Below are 17,554 nucleotides of genomic sequence, written 5' to 3' on the forward strand. Positions count from 1 at the left end.
TCTCTCTCTCTCTCTCCCTCTCTCTTGCACTCTGAGATCAATTTTTTTTTAAAATATATTTTATTGACTTTTTCGAACCTGCGACCCTTCAGTCCGCAGGCCGACACTCTATCCACTGAGCCAAACCGGTTTCGGCTCTGAGATCAATTTAAAAAAAAAAGAATAAAATCCTAAACTCTGGATAGAAAACCTACATAGAAATTCTCAAATACTCCTCAAATACAATAAACTGCTAAAACTCATAGACCTAGCCATCCCAAGTACTTTTATCACTGCAAGTTCTATGTAAAAAACATTTTTAAAAATATATATATTTTATTGATTTTTTACAGAGAGGAAGGGAGAGAGATAGAGAGTCAGAAATATCGATGAGAGAGAGAGACATCGATCAGCCGCCTCCTGCACATCCCCCACTGGGGATGTGCCCGCAACCCAGGTACATGCCCTCGACCGGAATCGAACCCGGGACCTTTCGGTCCGCAGGCCGATGCTCTATCCACTGAGCCAAACCGGTTTCGGTGTAAGAAACATTTTTTATTTTCAATATATAAACAAGAGTTATAAGCACATATTTAAAGTCATATGAGAGATATTTTGTGGTTAATAACAGGCTTTCAGTAAATATATATATGCTCTGATTAAATAAACATAATTTTCGGGGTGGGGGGGGAGACAGTATGTACAAAGTTGGCCAGACATAAATGTATTAAAGTTAGGTATATACAAGCAAATAGCTTCTTTCTCCATCTATTGTAAGCTGCATACTATTCTATTGGATCATATTATTTTGATACTGTAAAATGGCAGCAACAGGATTCTAGATGACCCCTCGGGAAGCACTTTGAGTAGTAAGTCATCAAAAAGATGAAGGTAGCCCAGCCAGCCTGGCTCAGTGCGTTGAGTGTCAACCTATAAACCAGGAGGTCACGGTTCAATTCCCAGTCAGAATCGAACATCCCTGGGTTGTGGGCTCAATCCCGTGTGGGCATGCAGGAGGTAGTTGATCAGTGATTCTCTCATCATTGATGTTTCTATCTCTCTCTTTCTGTCCCTTCCTCTCTGAAATCAATATAAACATAGAAGAAAAAAAAAGATGAGGATAAAATGGGCAGGGCTGTTCAGAAAGTTTTGGTCATCATTGTGTTGTAAAAAATGTGACAAGCAACAAGAGCTTAATAAGCAATACAAAATATAAGAGATGAGGAATCTCTTTGTACAAAGCTGATAGGATGAAGACAAGCTTCTGGGAAAGCTGCCATCTTCTATTATGAGTACATGGTCACATAAGTGTCCTAAACCAGATGTGAATAATGTGTAGAAACTGAGCATCTTTAGCAAAAGGTGGGGCTAATAGTGCTAACAGGTTGCCCTAACTGGTTTGGCTCAGTGAATAGAGCGTCGGCCTGCGGACTGAAGGGTCACAGGTTCGATTCTGGTCAAGGGCATGTACCTTGGCTGCGGGCACATCCCCAATAGGAGGTGTGCAGGAGGCAGCTGATCAATGTTTCTCTCTCATCGATGTTTCTAACTCTCTATACCTCTCCTTTCCTCTCTGTAAAAAAATCAATAAAATATATTTTATAAAAATAGTGGTAACAGATTAATAAATGTATTTCAGGAACTGAAAAGCAAGTCAGGGTAAATTATTAACATCTCCAAGATTCCAAAGCCAGAAGCTTTCAGGAGAAAGGAAAATATGGCTGCTAGCTGCTAGTCAGTGTAGAATGTATTAAGGAGAAGAATATAAGAGTCATATTGGAAAGCAGTTTCTTCATCCTAGAAAACAAATCCCTGGGCAGTATTTGCAGGACCCAAGTAAGGTAGCTAAAGATCACAGCAAAACCTGTGGTCAAAGGGTGTCCTTAGGTTGGAATAAAATGCAGGAATTAAGAGAATGGAGACCAGGCAATGATGCCAAACCTAAATCTGAGTAATGGTAGCTATATAAGTAAGATTATCTAGCATTCCTCTAGAACCACAGCATCCAGATTTAATATGAGAAAAAGAGTAAGCACCACATGTTTTGTAAGCCAAAGGCTGGCTACAATCCCCTGGGACTATCCCTTTGTTAAAGAACCTGTATTCTAAATATTCATTTTAAAATATTTTGGAACTTTTCTTCCTACTTTTCCTACATCAAGCTCTTTTTGAAGAAATTAACAAGGATTTTTGTATACCCAGTTATGATCTTTAAGGAAATCCAGACAAATTCTGACTATTGGAGGGTGGACAGTGACTCCCCACACCTTAGAAAATCTGATAAAAGTGATGGAGAGTTAAGAAGTCAAGAAGGACGCCTGGCTGGTATGGCTCAGTGGTTGAGCATCGACCTATGAACCAGGAGGTCATGGCTCGATTCCACATCAGGGCATATGCCTGGTTGTGGACTCGATCTCCAGTGTGGGATGTGCAGGAGGCAGCCAATCAATGATTCTTTCTCATCATTGATGTTTCTATCTCTCTCTCTCTCCTTTCCCCTCTAAAATCAATAAAATTAAAAAACAAAAAACAAAGTCAAGAAGGAGAGCCAGGGTGGAGTTTATAAACCAACTAGAGTAGCGGTTGCCAACCAGTGGCGCGCGGACCACTGGTGGACCACTGGTGGTCTGTGAGGTCTGAAAGGTTGATGACTGCTGGTTTTTTTTTTTTTTTTTTAAATATGTTTTATTGATTTTTTACAGAGAGGAAGGGAGAGGGATAGAAAGCTAGAAACATCGATGAGAGAGAAACACCGATCAGCTGCCTCCTGCACACTCCCCACTGGGGATGTGCCCGCAACCAAGGTACATGCCCTTGACCAGAATCGAACCCGGGACCCTTCAGTCCACAGGCCGACGCTCTAGCCACTGAGCCAAACTGGTCAGGGCGATGACTGCTGGTTTAAGGAAACCTCTGGAGCAGTGGTCACCAACCAGTGGTCCGTGAACCACGGGTGGTCTGTGATGTCCGAAAGGATGGCAACCACTGAACTAGAGACCTAGTGCACGAATTCGTGCACAGGTGGGGTTCCTTGGTGTGGCCTGTGGGGATTGGGCTGAAACCGGCAGTCCAATGCCACCTGCTACTCCTGCTCATCCTGGCCCCACTGCACGTGCGGTGGGCTCGTGCCTAAACAGACCAGATCAGGAGAGGCTCACGCTGCCACAGCGGCACTCACCAGCCGAGAGCACTGTGTCTGGGGCCCATCCGTCAGCTGAGTGGCGCTCCCGCTATGGGAGTGAAATGACCACCAGGGGGGAAGCTCCTGTGTTGAGTGCCTGCTCCCTGGTGGTCAGTGCACATCATAGTGACTGGTCGACCAGTTGCTTAGGCTTTTATATATATAGATTCTTCCTTTCTATTTGGAATTTTGTCTACAGCACATAAACTGGAGGTTGCCAGAATATAAGTCAAGGATCCTGATGAAATATAATACTGAAAAACTATTCTTTCAGTTAGTCATTCATAAATTAATCAACAGAACTATAAGAGGACTTTAAAAAAATGTAGAGTCCCAGAAGTCACATTCCCTGAGTTTCTCAGGGTAGGGCCAAGGAATTCATATTCTTCTTCTTCTTCTTTTTTTTTTAATATTTTTTTATTGACCTCAGAGAGGAAGGAAGAGGGAGGGAGAGAGAGAAACATCCATGATGAGAGAGAATCATGGATTGGCTGCCTCCTGCAAGTCCCCCACCGGGGATAGAGCCCACAACCCAGGCATGTGCCCTTGACCGGAATCGAACCCGGAACCCTCCAGTTCGCAGGCCGACGCTCTATCCAGTGAGCCAAACCGGCCAGGGCAGGAATCCATATTCTTAAAAATAGTAAACTAGCCCTGGCCAGTGTGGTTCAGTTAGTTGGAGTGTCACTGTGAGCACCAATAGGGGGCATGTTCAATCAGGGTGCATAGGGAGGCAACTGATCAATGTTTCTCTCTCTGAAATCAATTAAAACAAAGCAAAACAACTGGCTGGTGTAGCTTAGCAGTTGAGCCTCGATACAAGAACCAAGAGGTCACGGGTTTGATCCCTGGTCAGGGCTCTTCCCTAGAAGGGGGTGCATATGGGAGGCAGCTGATCAATGATATTCCTCTCTCATCGGTGTTTCTGTCTCTCTATCCCTCTCCCTTACTCTATTACAATTACTACTTTCATCTCTTTTATTTTTCACCTCTCTCTTGCCTTTTCTTTTACCTGTCCCTTACTCCTCCTTCCATTAATGACAGCCACAGGCAGGGTCCTGCTGATGACATAAAGCACTGAAGAGACTAGCTACACTCACTCTACATCTTTGCTTTTGAAACTTTATTTCTATGTCAGGATACATTCATTTCAAATTCCAGCTGTTTTTGTTAATCCTTACTCGATATTTTTTTCCATTGGTTAAAAAAATTTTTTAAAATTGATTTTAGAGAGGGAGGGGGAGAGAGAGATATAAACGTCAATGATGAGAGAGAATCACTGATTGGCTGCCTCCTGCATACCCCATACTGGGGATTGAGCCTGCAGTCCAGGTATGTACCCTGACAGGGAATTGAACCATGACCACCTGGTTCATAGAATGACACTCAAACACTGCGTCATGCCAGCTGGGCCACTGAATTTTTTTTTAAGAGACAGTGGAAGGGACTGGGAGAGATAGAAACATCGATGAGAGAGACACACATCAGACACATTGATTGGTTGTCTCCCACATGTACCCCGACGGGAGCCAGGGATGGAGTTTGCAACCATCCCTGTATGCAACCATCCCAAGGTATGTGCCCTTGAGCAGAATAGAATCCAAGACCCTTCAGTTCACAGGCTGATACTTTAACCACGTAGCAAAACCAGCTAGGGCTCAAATTATATTCAAACTGAGACAGGTTTTTTTCTTAAAATGAGATCCTACCCTAGCTAGTTTGGCTCAGTGCATAGACTCTATGCACCCCCTTCTAGGGAAGTGCCCTGACCAGGGATCAAACCCATGACCTCTTGGTTCTTGGATCGAGGCTCAACTGCTAAGCTACACCAGCCAGGTTGTTTTGCTTTGTTTTAACTGGTTTCAGAGAGAGAGAAACATTGATCAGTGCATAGACTCTATGCCATAGAGCATCAGCCTGGGGACTGAAGGGTCCCGGGTTTGATTCCAGTCAAGGGCATATGCCCGGGTTGCTGGCTTGATCCCCAGTGGGGGGCGTGCAGGAGGTAGCCAATCCATGATTCTCTTTCATCATTGATGTTTCTATCTCTCTCTTCCTCTCTGAAAATCAATAAAAATATAGTTCTTAAAAAATGAGTTCCTTATCAAATCATGTTCCTATCAAGAATTTTCAATGGTTCCCCCATTACCTTTAGAATAAAAACGCTCATACACATTCGCTTGATATTCAAAGCCTTCTGCAATATCATCCCAATCTACCATTTAAATTGTTTCTCTATTCTTGCCGAAACTGGTTTGGCTCAGTGGATAGAGCGTCAGCCTGAGGACTGAAAGGTCCTGGGTTCGATTCTGGTCAAGGGCATGTACCTTGGTTGTGGGCACATCCTCAGTGGGAGATGTGCAGGAGGCAGCTGATCGATGTTTCTCTCTCATCGATGTTTCTAACTCTCTATCTCTCTCCCTTCCTCTCTGTAAAAAATCAATAAAATATATTTAAAAAAAATTGTTTCTCTGTTCTTGAATATGAAAGAATACTTTACATTGGCTAAATTCGTTTGATACCTCTCTTTTGAAGATATCACAATCATCCCTATCTCTATATCTTTGTTCCCTCCTAAAAATACCCTAAGTCCTCTGTGCCAATTCAAACCTTACCCATTTTTAAGGCTTAGCTCAAATCCTCACCTTCATGAGGCTCTCTCTAATCCAGTCCTCAGAAGGCTTTTACTCTTGAATTCGTATGGTACATGTGTTTGTATTACTTATATGTCACTTAAAAACCTGACATATCATATTCTAGTGTTAATTTTATGTGCAATTATCTTTTCTCTCCCTAGATTTTACAAATGTGCTCACTCCCCATACACATATGGAGATATGTATGTAGCAGAAATTCAGTAAATATTTTGAGTGACTTTTATTTAAGAAACACTGACAACTAATTTACAAGTTTTCCTCTTCCTCTTGGCTTTACAATTAAGAAAAAAAGAGTGCTAAGAGTGAAATAGATCAATTGAGGGTCTGCTACTTTTATATATGAGGAGAAAAGAAGTCTCTTAAAAAATATATTTTTCTCCAATCGTTAAATACCTCCTAAAAATCTATTTTCAGGAAGAAATTCTATATTAATCAAAAGAGCCAGCAACTTTCAAACATTTCAAAAATGTTAAATATGAAATTATCACCTTCCCCAAGACCACTGATATGGTTAATGATTCAAAACAATAACATTAATAATGATTCAAAATACTTGTTAATTTACACATTGGTTTAATATAGCTATCTACTGTACACACATCTTATATACATATTCTCCTAAAAGGATATTGTCTTAGCCCAGTGGTGGGCAAACTGCAGCTCGTGAGCCACATGCGGCTCTTTGGCCCCTTGAGTGTGGCTCTTTTCCACAAAATACCACGTGTAGGCGCGCATGTACAGTGCGATTGAAACTTCGTGGACCATGTGCAGAGGTCGGTTTTTGGCCTGGGCGAGTCTATTTTGAAGAAGTACTGTTGATATTTGGTTCTGTTGACTAATGAGTTTGCCGACCACCGTCTTAGCCCAATCAGTGTGGCTGAGAGGTTGAGTGTCGATCTACGAACCAGGTTTGATTCCTGGTTAGGACACATGCCCAAGTTGTGGGCTCGATCACCAGTAGGGGGCGTGCAGGAGGCAGTGATCAATGATTCTTACTCATTATTGATGTTTTTATCTCCCTCTCCCTTCCTCTCTGAAATCAATAAAAAATACATTTAAATAAATAAAAAAATAAATAAAAGGATACTGTTTTAGATAGGTAGTTCCTAGCAAACAAAGGCTGAATTTACAGACTTTTGCTTGAGATACTATGCAAAAGTAAGTGCTTAATAATGTGAAAAATTTAATCTTGCCCGAACCTAGTCCACACAGTGGGTTAGAGCTCACGTAATACTCTGCACTGACTTTCATAGCACAAAGCACAATTGTAATTAATTATGTAATAATTTGGTTATGCCCATCTTCTCACTAGACTATAGATTTCATTAGGGCAGAGACTTATATTTCTCTCCTATATTCCTGGTGCCTTGTACATGCCTGGTGTAAACAGGTGTTCAATAACAATTATGAATTAATAAACTGCAGCAGATGCCCTTTGAGGGGATGACTGGATGTGCAACTCAAAATATATATAATTGATAAAGAGGTAAAAGAAAGTCGTGACTGTTGCTAAATTCAGAGGTAGAAAAGGTTAAAGAGGTAGAGATGAGAAGAAAAATCATACCACCATACAAAACATTCTGAGCGGTTAACACAACAGAGGTGAAAGCAGACTTCAAAAAGGACATAATTTCCATGAAAAACATGTCAACTATCAAGTCACAGAGTTTCCCTGGGACTTTAATGGAGGCTTAGAATGAAAGGAGGTGTAACTACCTCCCCCCACCAACTACGCAGGATTGACAAAATTGCGCAGTGGGGAGGGAGATACGTACTGGGCGAATGTCTGCTGAGCTCCAGCTCTGGTCTCTCCAGGCTGCTCTGAAAGTCAGGAGGCAGCAGGGAAGCCACTCCCTCAGGATGGATCATCTCGTCCTCCGACTCAGCTGAAGCTTCTGCAAAGTACAGATTGGGTCGGGGCAGGGAGGGAGTGAAGCGCTCAGCATGTGGGAATATGTAAAGGAGTGAAGGAGATCAGGCAAAGTCATGGATAGAGTATATACTAAAAAGAGTGCTTTACATAGAGAAAAACTCCCTAGGATTAAGCTCTTCCTCATCTAAAAGGGTGCCTTAATTTACTTATTACTCTTCCTGTTGGCAGGAATCCTTTTCTAGTAAGATAGTCAAATTGTCTTCTTCCCTGACAAAAGGTAAATAGTAACTCACTTGGCATAAACTACCAAAGCAAATAAAATAGTCTTAGGCTGACTTATTCCTGAAATTGCCTAGTTAAACAGGCCCATCTACTCAGTTACAGGAACAAGAATGAAGAACTCCTTGTAAGAAGTGACAGTCTGGGCTTACCTTCAAGTTCTGCAGCTTCTCGAGCTTCACGTTCCAGACGCTGCCTAAGTAGCTCCTGCTGCTTTTCCAGATACTGCTTTATGAAACTGTTCTGGCTCATTTCCTCGCCAATCTGTATTGAGGACATGAAAAAAAAAAAGTCTAGGAAAGCAAACTAGGAAAATGCAAGGAAGAAAATTCCATGGAGCAAAGGTCTATCCCTTATATCTGGACTCAAGAAAGATGATTAAAATGTTGGACGGCTTCTTTTTAAGCGACTTTTATGTTGAAGATCAAAATAAACGGTCCCATGATTCACATAAAATGGCAAAAAGAGGAACGGCACATAATTTCTTATTTTATTTTTTAAGTATATATACATATATTTAAGTATATATATATATTTTTAAGTATATATATTTTATTGATTTTTTTACAGAGGGACCAGCTGCCTCCTGCACATCTCCCACTGGGGATGTGCCCGCAACCCAGGTACATGCCCTTGACCGGAATCGAACCTGGGACCCTTGAGTCCGTAGGCCGACACTCTATCCACTGAGCCAAACCAGTTAGGGCCATAATTTCTTATTTCAAATATTCAGTTCCCATCCAAAAAGCGATGCACAACTTAAAAGTAATAAAAATTCCTGTAAAATGTCTTTTAATCTGAATTTTTAGATAATAGGAAATAGTATCTAAAAATAATCTAATTTTTTTAGTAATATCAAGAAATAAAAGGGGAAAATACTAGGTCATACTATTTCATCTTTTATTGTTAACAAAAGACCAAGCTCTACCTATCTAGGGAACAGTTTAACAAACATCTCCAAAATTCAAGTATAGTACTTAAAAAATATGAAAGCAAGAGACTACATAAAGGGATATCCATTCAGCTTTAGACAGGGTTCTAACTCCACTTTCTTTGGGTGATAATACTTGGTAACAATATTTAAAATGCAGTCGCTTAATCCTTCCCATACTTTTTTTTGCAACACAGACTCCCACATCACTCTTCTGCCCTTCAGCTTTCTCTCCACAAGTCCTCCACCCAAGAGCCTTCTTGCTTGACAAATGCTTTTAGAACTCCAGGAAAAGGAAAAAAAAAAACTAAATATGTTCTATGTTACTAGTCATCTTTCCTAAGCATAGTAAATGTTTGCTTTCACCTAAAGTAAGATGAGTTTCTTGGTACTCAATGAACATTGATGAAGTGTGGGTTGCATGTATTAGAGACTATATGTATTTACTGCAAAAATTAATAAAAGCAAAGCTTCAAAGACTAAAACGCAAAAGGAATATAATCATAAACTGATTAACTTATGCAGTGTCTTATGCTTAACTAAATCTCTGTGAACAGGCTATATTATAAGACAGCTTAATGAGGTGATAACAAGGGAGTAAGAATTTTTCCAGAGTATCTTGGGACTTCATCTAGTACTGGAGCTGCACACCACTGCAATAACAAAGATCTGGATTTTTCCTTTAAGTGCATGACACACTACAATGATGAGATTTTAAAATGGAAAAGAATATTAAAAGATCATACAGTCTAAGACAGAGCTAAAATATTAGCTTTCAAGGTTGTTGTTTTTTTAAACTGTGGGATGATTTCTTCTAAAAAAATCTTATGCAAAAACTCAATATACAAACCAGATAAAAATAGATCTAATCTAGTTTAAGAGGGGAGTGTGAATCTCTCCTTACTTGGGAAAAGGTATCTTCCCTCGGAAGCCCTCAAAAAGCAGCTCCACAAAACCCCAGCAGAGCAGTTACAGTGCTATGGGTCTAGTTCAACCTCTTTATCTTATACACAGGGAAGTTGAGGAAACCAAGGCTTTCAAAGGTTAATTATCTTGCCCTAAGTAACAGAGCAATTAATAATGTTTAGGAGTAACTTTATGGTTAGTATTAACACTTTTAATGGTGGATGATTTCCAAAAGATTGAATTCTTGGAAAATCTTAGCCAAGCATTTTCCTTACATTATATCTACATTCAAAGACCACTATTTTCCCCAAATCAATGGCAAATAAATGACTTCAGATCCCAGTACAACGCTTAATCAGTTGGAGCCACATTTTTTCTGCACACACCATTTCAAGTATCAGAAATCAACTAACAGCTCCTCTGATTCTGTTCTTGAATTCTTTATTAGAATTCAACTGCCCTGGTCTGAGAACATTTCCAACTCAGGGAACTTAGGAAATATTGGTAAGGAATTAAGCATCAAATATACATCGTGTCCTTCCATGTATCTGTGCATCCAAAGAGCCTACCCCATCTAATGAACCTTCTTCCTTACCTGGGAATTTGGCTGAAATGCAGCATGGGGCGTTGAGTGTTTCTGTAAATTTTCTAGCATTAGAGCCTGGTATAGAAAAGGGCAAAAAGTCAGAAAACAGAGAAGAAGAAAAAACAAAAACCCACCCCTCCCTCAATCTCTTCATTAAGTGCAACGACTAACCATACACACTTAAACTGTACCTTCCAGGGACCTAAAGCCTTTCACTAATACTGTTCTCATTTATCTTCAGAAGACCCTTAAAGGTAGCCATGGTTACTGCTCCCAAATGTACAGAGGTAAAATGTAGGCACACAAGAGACAATCAGGGACTTGGCTATGTAACAAAATCAGTGACAGAACCAGTGCTATAATCCCTATTTATTACCTTCTGCACTTCTGACTAGGGCTCCTTCTAAATCTGGTAAAATTACTTCAAATACTCAAATCAGCTTCAAACACATGAAACCAACATGGGGCTACTGGCTGTGGGCTGGTTGAATTACTACGTCAAACAGTTCCCCAGGACTAGATCTACTCGAGATTCTTTTCAAAAGAGTGACACGTAGATTTATCAAGTTTAAACATTTTCAAAAAGGAGGCTACAGAACAGAATGAGCTCAGACTCTGTAAACTGTGCTCTAACCCAACACACACACACACCCGCGCGCACAAGAAATGTCAGCTTGTGTATAAGCAACGGTCTGCCAACTTAACCCTTGAGCCAACCCAGCCCTAATACTACCCACCACATATCCTAATTAACCCTAATTAAAACCAAGACATCCTCACCTTCCCTCCATTCACACAAACCTATACACACCAATCCACCCATCCACCGCATGATGATCCCACCCCAACTTACTCAAACCGATTCAAAATCCCCAACATATACCAACCTGCCTCACCTCTTACCAACATTCACCGAACTCCAACCTACTCAAATTGCTTTTGAATGCCCTATTAATTATACACCCCTCTCTAACCATGTCCCTTCAAATTAAGGACTCTCTTCACCTCACCTAATATAAAGAGACACTTTTACTCTACTCCAATCCTATTATTCTGGATACCGGTACCAAGCCCATCAACCCCTCCGCCCAACTATACCCCTAACTCCGACCCAGCCCAACCCGCCCCCCCCTCAAGCCAGCAACGCCGGTGGTTGTAGTGGGATTTAACTCCTTCTGCAGCGCATGCGCCGAAACCACAGACACAAACAAGGAGCGGGTGGGGGAAGGAGGAAGGAGCTTAAGACACTCCGGGAGAGTAGCGCGCACCCTCCCATTTTGGGCTCGCGCCGCTGCCGTTAAGGCGGGAACCGGCGCTATCTCAATTTCAATGCGAGCCTCGCCAACCACCGTGCGCGCGGCTCCGGAGGTTCGCGCTGGCGGCCTGAGCGAGCTCGCGCCGAGCCCGGACACTGCGCCTGCGCCGCGGCAGAGACTCGTCTCTACCGGGTCCGCTCCCCTCCGACACCCCGGCAAAGCCGTCTCCTCACCCCTTTGAGCCGCTTGACCAGGGCACTCTTCTGCCCACTCTTGGCTAGGCCTCGTTGTTCCAGTGCGGCCTTCAGGTCGGTCACCCGTAGCGCCTGAAGAGGCTTCCCGTCCAGAGTCACCTCCTCCAGATCCGCCATCTTGCGTGAGGTACTCGGGTCCGTCCCGACGGCTTCGGGCATCTTCGGTAATTTCCGCCAACGCCCTTCGAACGTACCGATCTGACCCCGCCCACTGCTGTAGTCAACCCCTCGATTACCACTCAGAACTCTCCGGGTTCCTCCGGAACTGCTCGGGTATTTCCGTCTCCACATCGGCACCAATCGGTTCTCTCCATCCTCCTAGATGCTCCCCCTCCCTCGCCCTGCTTTTAGAACTCGGTTATCTCCGTTTCACCGAGGCTTTGAATCGAATCTATTCGGAAGCCCTCGACTTTGGCATAACCATGATCGGAATCATTCGGCTCTCTTCGGACCTAAAGCTGAGGCGCTGAGGCGCTTGGGTGTTTGGAGCTGGTCCGGGACCGGAAGTGCGTGGGCTGCCTGGCTGGCCCTGCTTAGGGTTTTCAGGAAACATGGAAGCGGTGGCGATAGTTGGAGCCTAAGTACTCTGATGGTCTCTCGGTGCCCTGTGAGAGGAAAGGGGAGGTAAGCGGGGTAGAAACCCCTCCCTGGGCTGGGTGAGACTCGGTGTTTGCGGGTCACCCTCGTAGGGCAAGTCTCCCGCTCTTCTACGGAAACAGTTGCCGCCTCCCATCCTATTAAATCCCCACCACTCCCATCTAAGGCTACGATGTTCTTTCATACTTCGAAATGCCAGGCTTGGTGGCCTCCAAAGTGGGCAAGTGGCAGCACCGTGTCTTCGGACTCAGATTGAAGTAATTCATGATCACTGAACTTGAGTTTGCCATGGAAGCCAAGACTTGGGAAAAGTTCTCCCTTTCCCCGGAAAGGAGAGTAAAGTTCCTTTCTGAGGAATTGCTTCCTGTTAAGGCCACTGAAAAAAGACAGCCTTTCTCAGGACTGTTTTGGTACTGAACTGATGTTATTGCTCGGGGGTTCCTTTCTTTCTCACTGCAAATAATCCAATTTTCAGTAGAAGAAATACAAACAGTAAAATAGCTCATATACAATAGTAGTTTAAGGTTTTCATTGTTGGAGATTCAATTATGGGCCTTGGAAACTATTCAGGTTGGCTGACCTAGTTGCATTAGTGATACAAATCAGTGTCAGGGCATCAATAGGTATTATATCAACTTTTTAAAATTTGATTTTAGAAAGAGGAAGGGAGAGAAAGAGAAACAAACATCGATAGGTTGCTTCCCAAGCGTGTTCTGACCAGGGATTGAACCTGTAACCTGTGTGGTGACCAGGAATCGAATCTGCCATGGGAGGATGCTACAACCAACTGAGCTGCCTCCCCTGGGCTCAATAGGTATTATATTAAACATTAAGGACAAATTTTCAAAGACATGAATTGTCATCTACAGCAGTGTAGTAACACTGTTCAATCCTTAAGCCACCAAACCAATTAGACTTTTTTCAGCCTTATATAAACAGGTTATTCTCTTGTTTATCTTACTCTTTTATCTTATTTTGGGCCAGGCGCCCATCACTTATTCTGCTCGTTAATTTTTTCCTGGTGCTTTACAGAAAGTATAAGGAAGAAATGGATGTTATGAAATTCTTGGCATATTTTAGAAGTTATATGCATATTGCAAAGGAGGTGTGTGCGTGTGTGTGTGTGTGTATGTATTAGTGCCCCATGTGCACGGATTTGTGCACATTGAAAGGAAATTAATTAGAAGCTGTCTGGCAGGGTGGGACGGGCCGAACACGCCCTGGAGCCAACCTCCCTTGGTTACTCCACAGCTGGCCACACCTAGGACAGCACCTCAACTCGATGGGCATCTGTGGAGTGATTGGGGTCCCTCTGGCAGGTGGAGTCCCTTGGCCCAAGGGGTCCCAGAATTGCAAGAAGGCAGTTCTCAGGTGACATTCCCAGAATCAGGCTCTCTCCTCTCTCGTTCCAGGGTGCATAACCCCACAACTGCCACTGCCAAGTGACCACAGCTCGGCAGCTCCTGTGTTGAGCATCTGCCCCCTGGTGGTCAGTGCACGTCATACCTAGTGACCAGTTGGATGGTCGCTTAGCCCTTTATATAAATAGATAAATGTTATATAATGTTTTTTCCCCCCTTCACTGTTGATATTGCTGGAATGATTAGTATCTCCTCCCGGACCAGCTGCATGTACTTGATTAAAAAATAGGTTCCTTTTATTTTCATTTAGGGAAGACGTGATAGACCAGCATTAATAATTGTTTTTTTTTTGCCTTTACTCAGTCTGAAACATAGGAATAGGCAGGAGAAAATGAGCAAGAAATGTATTGGAGAAGCTGGAATTACTGAGGGTCAAGGAACAGCAGGGAAAGGTAGCAGTCTGCCTCTAGCTTACTTCTTTCCAGGAGATGTCAAACCCTCAAGAATTTAATGTGGAAGGGGTCAAACAAAACCAAAAGGCACCTACACATAACTCAAGGTTACCATAGCCACAATTCCCAGAGCAAAGGAGATGTATGTAACAAGAGTATTTGGCCTTGCAACTTTTCAAATTAATCTTAAAGAAGCACAAATATCTTTTTTCCCTCAAAAATTCTCCTGTGGTGCCAAAGTAACAAGAGAGCCCTAACCGGTTTGGCTCAGTGGAGAGAGCGTCAGCCTGCGGACTGAAGGGTCCCAGGTTCGATTCCGGTCAAGGGCATGTACCTTGCTTGCGGGCACATCCCCAGTAGGGAATGTGCAGGAGGCAGCTGATCGATGTTTCTCTCTCATCGATGTTTCTAACTCTCTGTCCCTCTCCCTTCCTCTCTGTAAAAAATCAATAAAATATATTTAAAAAAACAAAAAACAAAACAAAAAAACAAGAGGATGAAATCATCATTCAAGGAGACTTTACAGATGACATAATTGATGTCATTCAGGAAAAATGGCCAGATGTTGGTCATGATAGCATCAAACATCTTGGAGAAGTGAAGAAGTGATTTTTAATTATCTAAACTGAGAGTTGATATGGCCAAAGGAAAAGAGGTTTTTTTGAGAAAATATATATTTATCCTACAGTAAAACTGTAAACTACCCTCACCCTTGGCATTTTCACAGTTCTGTACAAGGCTGTTTTTTTTTTTTCATTGCTATAGTCTAATAAACGGGAGACATGCTTATGCATGAAATAGAATTTAGTCCAAAAATTTTGGTCACTTGCCCAGCCAGTGTGGCTCAGTGGTTGAGCATTGACCTATGAATCAGGAGGTCATGGTTTGATTCCCGGTCAGGGCTTATGCCTGGATTGTGAATTCAATCTCCCTTCCTCTCTGAAATAAAAAAATATATATATTTTAAAAAAATTTTTTGGTCATTTGAAAAAGTGTTGGTTATTTTTAGATTATAAGGATGATGGAGGGAAACGTGGTTAGGGAGGGTAATAGGTTTGAAAAAGAGAGGAAGGTTGGCAAATATAAAATGAAATTATTCTCGGAAAATTTCTCTAAAGTCGTTGGATAACAACTGAAATAAAGGACCCTGTTTCCTGGTAAATTGAATTGGTGAAAAGTAATTTTTTAAAAAATATATTTTTACTGATTTCAGAGAGAAAAGGAGCGGGAGAGATAGAAACATCATTGGTGAGAGAAAATTACTGATTGGCTGCCTCCTGCACCCCCTATATTGGGGATTGAGTCTGCGACCTGGGCATGTGCCCTGACCAGGAATCAAACCATAACCTCCTGATTCATAGGTCAATGCTCAACCATTGAGCTATGCCGGCCAGGCAAAGTAATTTTCTTTTAAATGCTGATGGGATGTGATAAGATTCCTTGTTGTTGGGAAGTTATATTTTGGTTGATCTCTCTAAAGAGTATATAACTGCTTCTATGTTTCAGGATGCCACTGGAATCATCATCTTCAATGCAGCTATCCTTCTCTTCTCTTTTACCCTCAGTGCCAGGCAATTCTATTAACTCTTCCCTTCCCCTAATGTCTTACATCACTTCCCAGGAAATGAAGTGTATTCTTCACTGGTTTGCCAGTTGGTCAGGTCCCCAGCGTGAACGTTTCCTACAAGACCTTGTAACTAAAGCAGTGCCAGGAAAATTACAGCCATTGCTAGAAGGTCTGGAGCAGCTTAGTGTGTCTGGAGCCAACCGACCACCTTGTATCTTTGAGTGCCAACTACGTCTTTGGGATCAGTGGTTTCGAGGTTGGGCTGAGGAGGAGCGCAATGAATTTGTCAGGCAGCTGGAGGTCAGTGAGCCAGACTTCGTGGCAAAGTTTTACCAAGCAGTGGCTGCTACAGCTGGTAAAGACTGATAGGCATTAAAGTCAAAGAAGACAACCATAGTTGATGGAGCCGAAGCCACAACTCTACAGTGAGAACTTCAGATGTGCCACTTAAAGGTCTGGGGATGGTATCCTGATTCACTGACTGAGCTTGCTGACTAGTACGGGCCTGGTTATTTCAATGTTGACAGCACATCCGCTGGACTAGTGTAAATGTTTTCCATTTAAGCAAATCCAGAGTAGCAGTCTGCCTCTAGCTTACTTTTTTCCAGGAGATGTCAAACCTTCAAGAATTTAATGGCTTCTTTTGCAACTATAACCAAAAGGCACCTACACATAACTCAAGCCTACTGCTGGCCCATGGGGATATAGAGTAGAACCTTCCTACTCCAGAAGCAGGAGAGAAGAGCAATAAAAGGTCACGTTTTTATATTTAGCTGGATTCAGATGTCTGGTTTCACCTCCCTTAGCCGATTCAGGCATAATTATGTGACATCCTAACCACTAGCTTTTCCTGTGACGATTTAGAAAAAATTATGGAAAAATCAGAAGAGGGAGATAATTATTCCTTCCTCCACACTGATGTGTGTTTGAATCCAAATAGTAATGACTTTTTCCAAAAGCATATGTGATATCCTTGGAGCTGTTAGAAGATATTCTGTAAGTTTGCTCTATAACAATATGAAAAAAAAGTGACATTCTTTAGAGGTTGAAGGGTTTATTTTTTTGTATCAAAATAAAGAATGAATCTTTGGAATCATAAGTCCCTACCTGTTTTTTCATTGCAAACCCAGTATGAAAAGAGGCATTCTGAGAAAAGTAGAACTTAAGTGTAGCTAGCAGATTGACTCCCATCCAGTTGTCTTCCAAGAAATAATCTGTCCTGCCCTCATCATGCTCTGGGTAACATCACACCTCCCTTATTCCTCCAAATGAGCCCCTTGGGCTTTGGAGCGCTGATGAATGGTAAGGGGCAGATGGTCCCACCTGAAGAGTAGCTCGTTTCTGATAGGCCACGGTTCCCAGTGCACCCACCAGGATAAGCAGCATTAGGCAGAGCACTACTGACAAACCTAGGTGGGTCATGGAGGAATTATGACCCGAGGTAACCAGGAACCTAGGAACAAAAGTAATATTTGGCTTGGAATAATGCCTAGGCTGAGGAGGTGAAGGGCTTTACCTTTATTATACATAGAGCTCATAAAACCCTGCTTTATGCAAACAGTAAACTAAACAGAAAATAAGAGTGACTACAGAACCTGAAAATAGGAATATGACCAATATCCAAGTCTTCAGCATCTTAGATTGTTGGAAGGAGACTTAACTTGACAGGGAAGTG

At 42.4% G+C, this 17,554-nt stretch overlaps 2 protein-coding genes across 7 annotated transcripts in view; one reads left to right on the top strand and one right to left on the bottom strand.

Moving 5' to 3' along the window:
• Positions 1-12,521, bottom strand: part of ACIN1 (apoptotic chromatin condensation inducer 1) — a 36,566-nt gene extending 24,045 nt beyond the window's left edge. For 2 of the 5 annotated variants that reach the window (XM_006776785.2, XM_006776783.2), the window contains exons 1-4: positions 11,882-12,211; positions 10,402-10,467; positions 8,122-8,233; positions 7,593-7,712 (exon numbers count right to left, since the gene is read on the bottom strand). In XM_006776785.2, coding sequence (XP_006776848.1) covers positions 7,593-7,712; positions 8,122-8,233; positions 10,402-10,467; positions 11,882-12,193 — 610 coding nt within the window. In that variant the 5' untranslated portion in view covers positions 12,194-12,211. Of the gene's footprint in view, positions 1-7,592; positions 7,713-8,121; positions 8,234-10,401; positions 10,468-11,288; positions 11,473-11,881 lie in introns of those variants that run through there. The other 3 variants (XM_006776782.1, XM_015572470.1, XM_006776784.1) reach the window with 3 other exon arrangements.
• LOC102752631 (chromosome unknown open reading frame, human C14orf119) lies at positions 11,990-16,973 on the top strand. 2 transcript variants are annotated; one of them, XM_015572471.1, is made up of 2 exons: positions 11,990-12,066; positions 15,819-16,972. In XM_015572471.1, the coding sequence occupies exon 2, from the start codon at positions 15,820-15,822 to the stop codon at positions 16,243-16,245; it is 426 nt and encodes a 141-aa protein (XP_015427957.1). In that variant the 5' UTR covers positions 11,990-12,066; position 15,819; the 3' UTR covers positions 16,246-16,972. The 2 variants fall into 2 exon arrangements, with proteins under 2 accessions (XP_015427957.1, XP_006776844.1); XM_006776781.2 differs by lacking the exon at positions 11,990-12,066 and adding an exon at positions 12,143-12,526 and having other exon boundaries at positions 15,819-16,973.
• Positions 16,974-17,554: the final 581 nt, after the last annotated feature.

Source organism: Myotis davidii, unplaced genomic scaffold (genome assembly GCF_000327345.1).
Source record: "Myotis davidii unplaced genomic scaffold, ASM32734v1 scaffold1949, whole genome shotgun sequence".
Taxonomy (NCBI): domain Eukaryota; kingdom Metazoa; phylum Chordata; class Mammalia; order Chiroptera; family Vespertilionidae; genus Myotis; species Myotis davidii.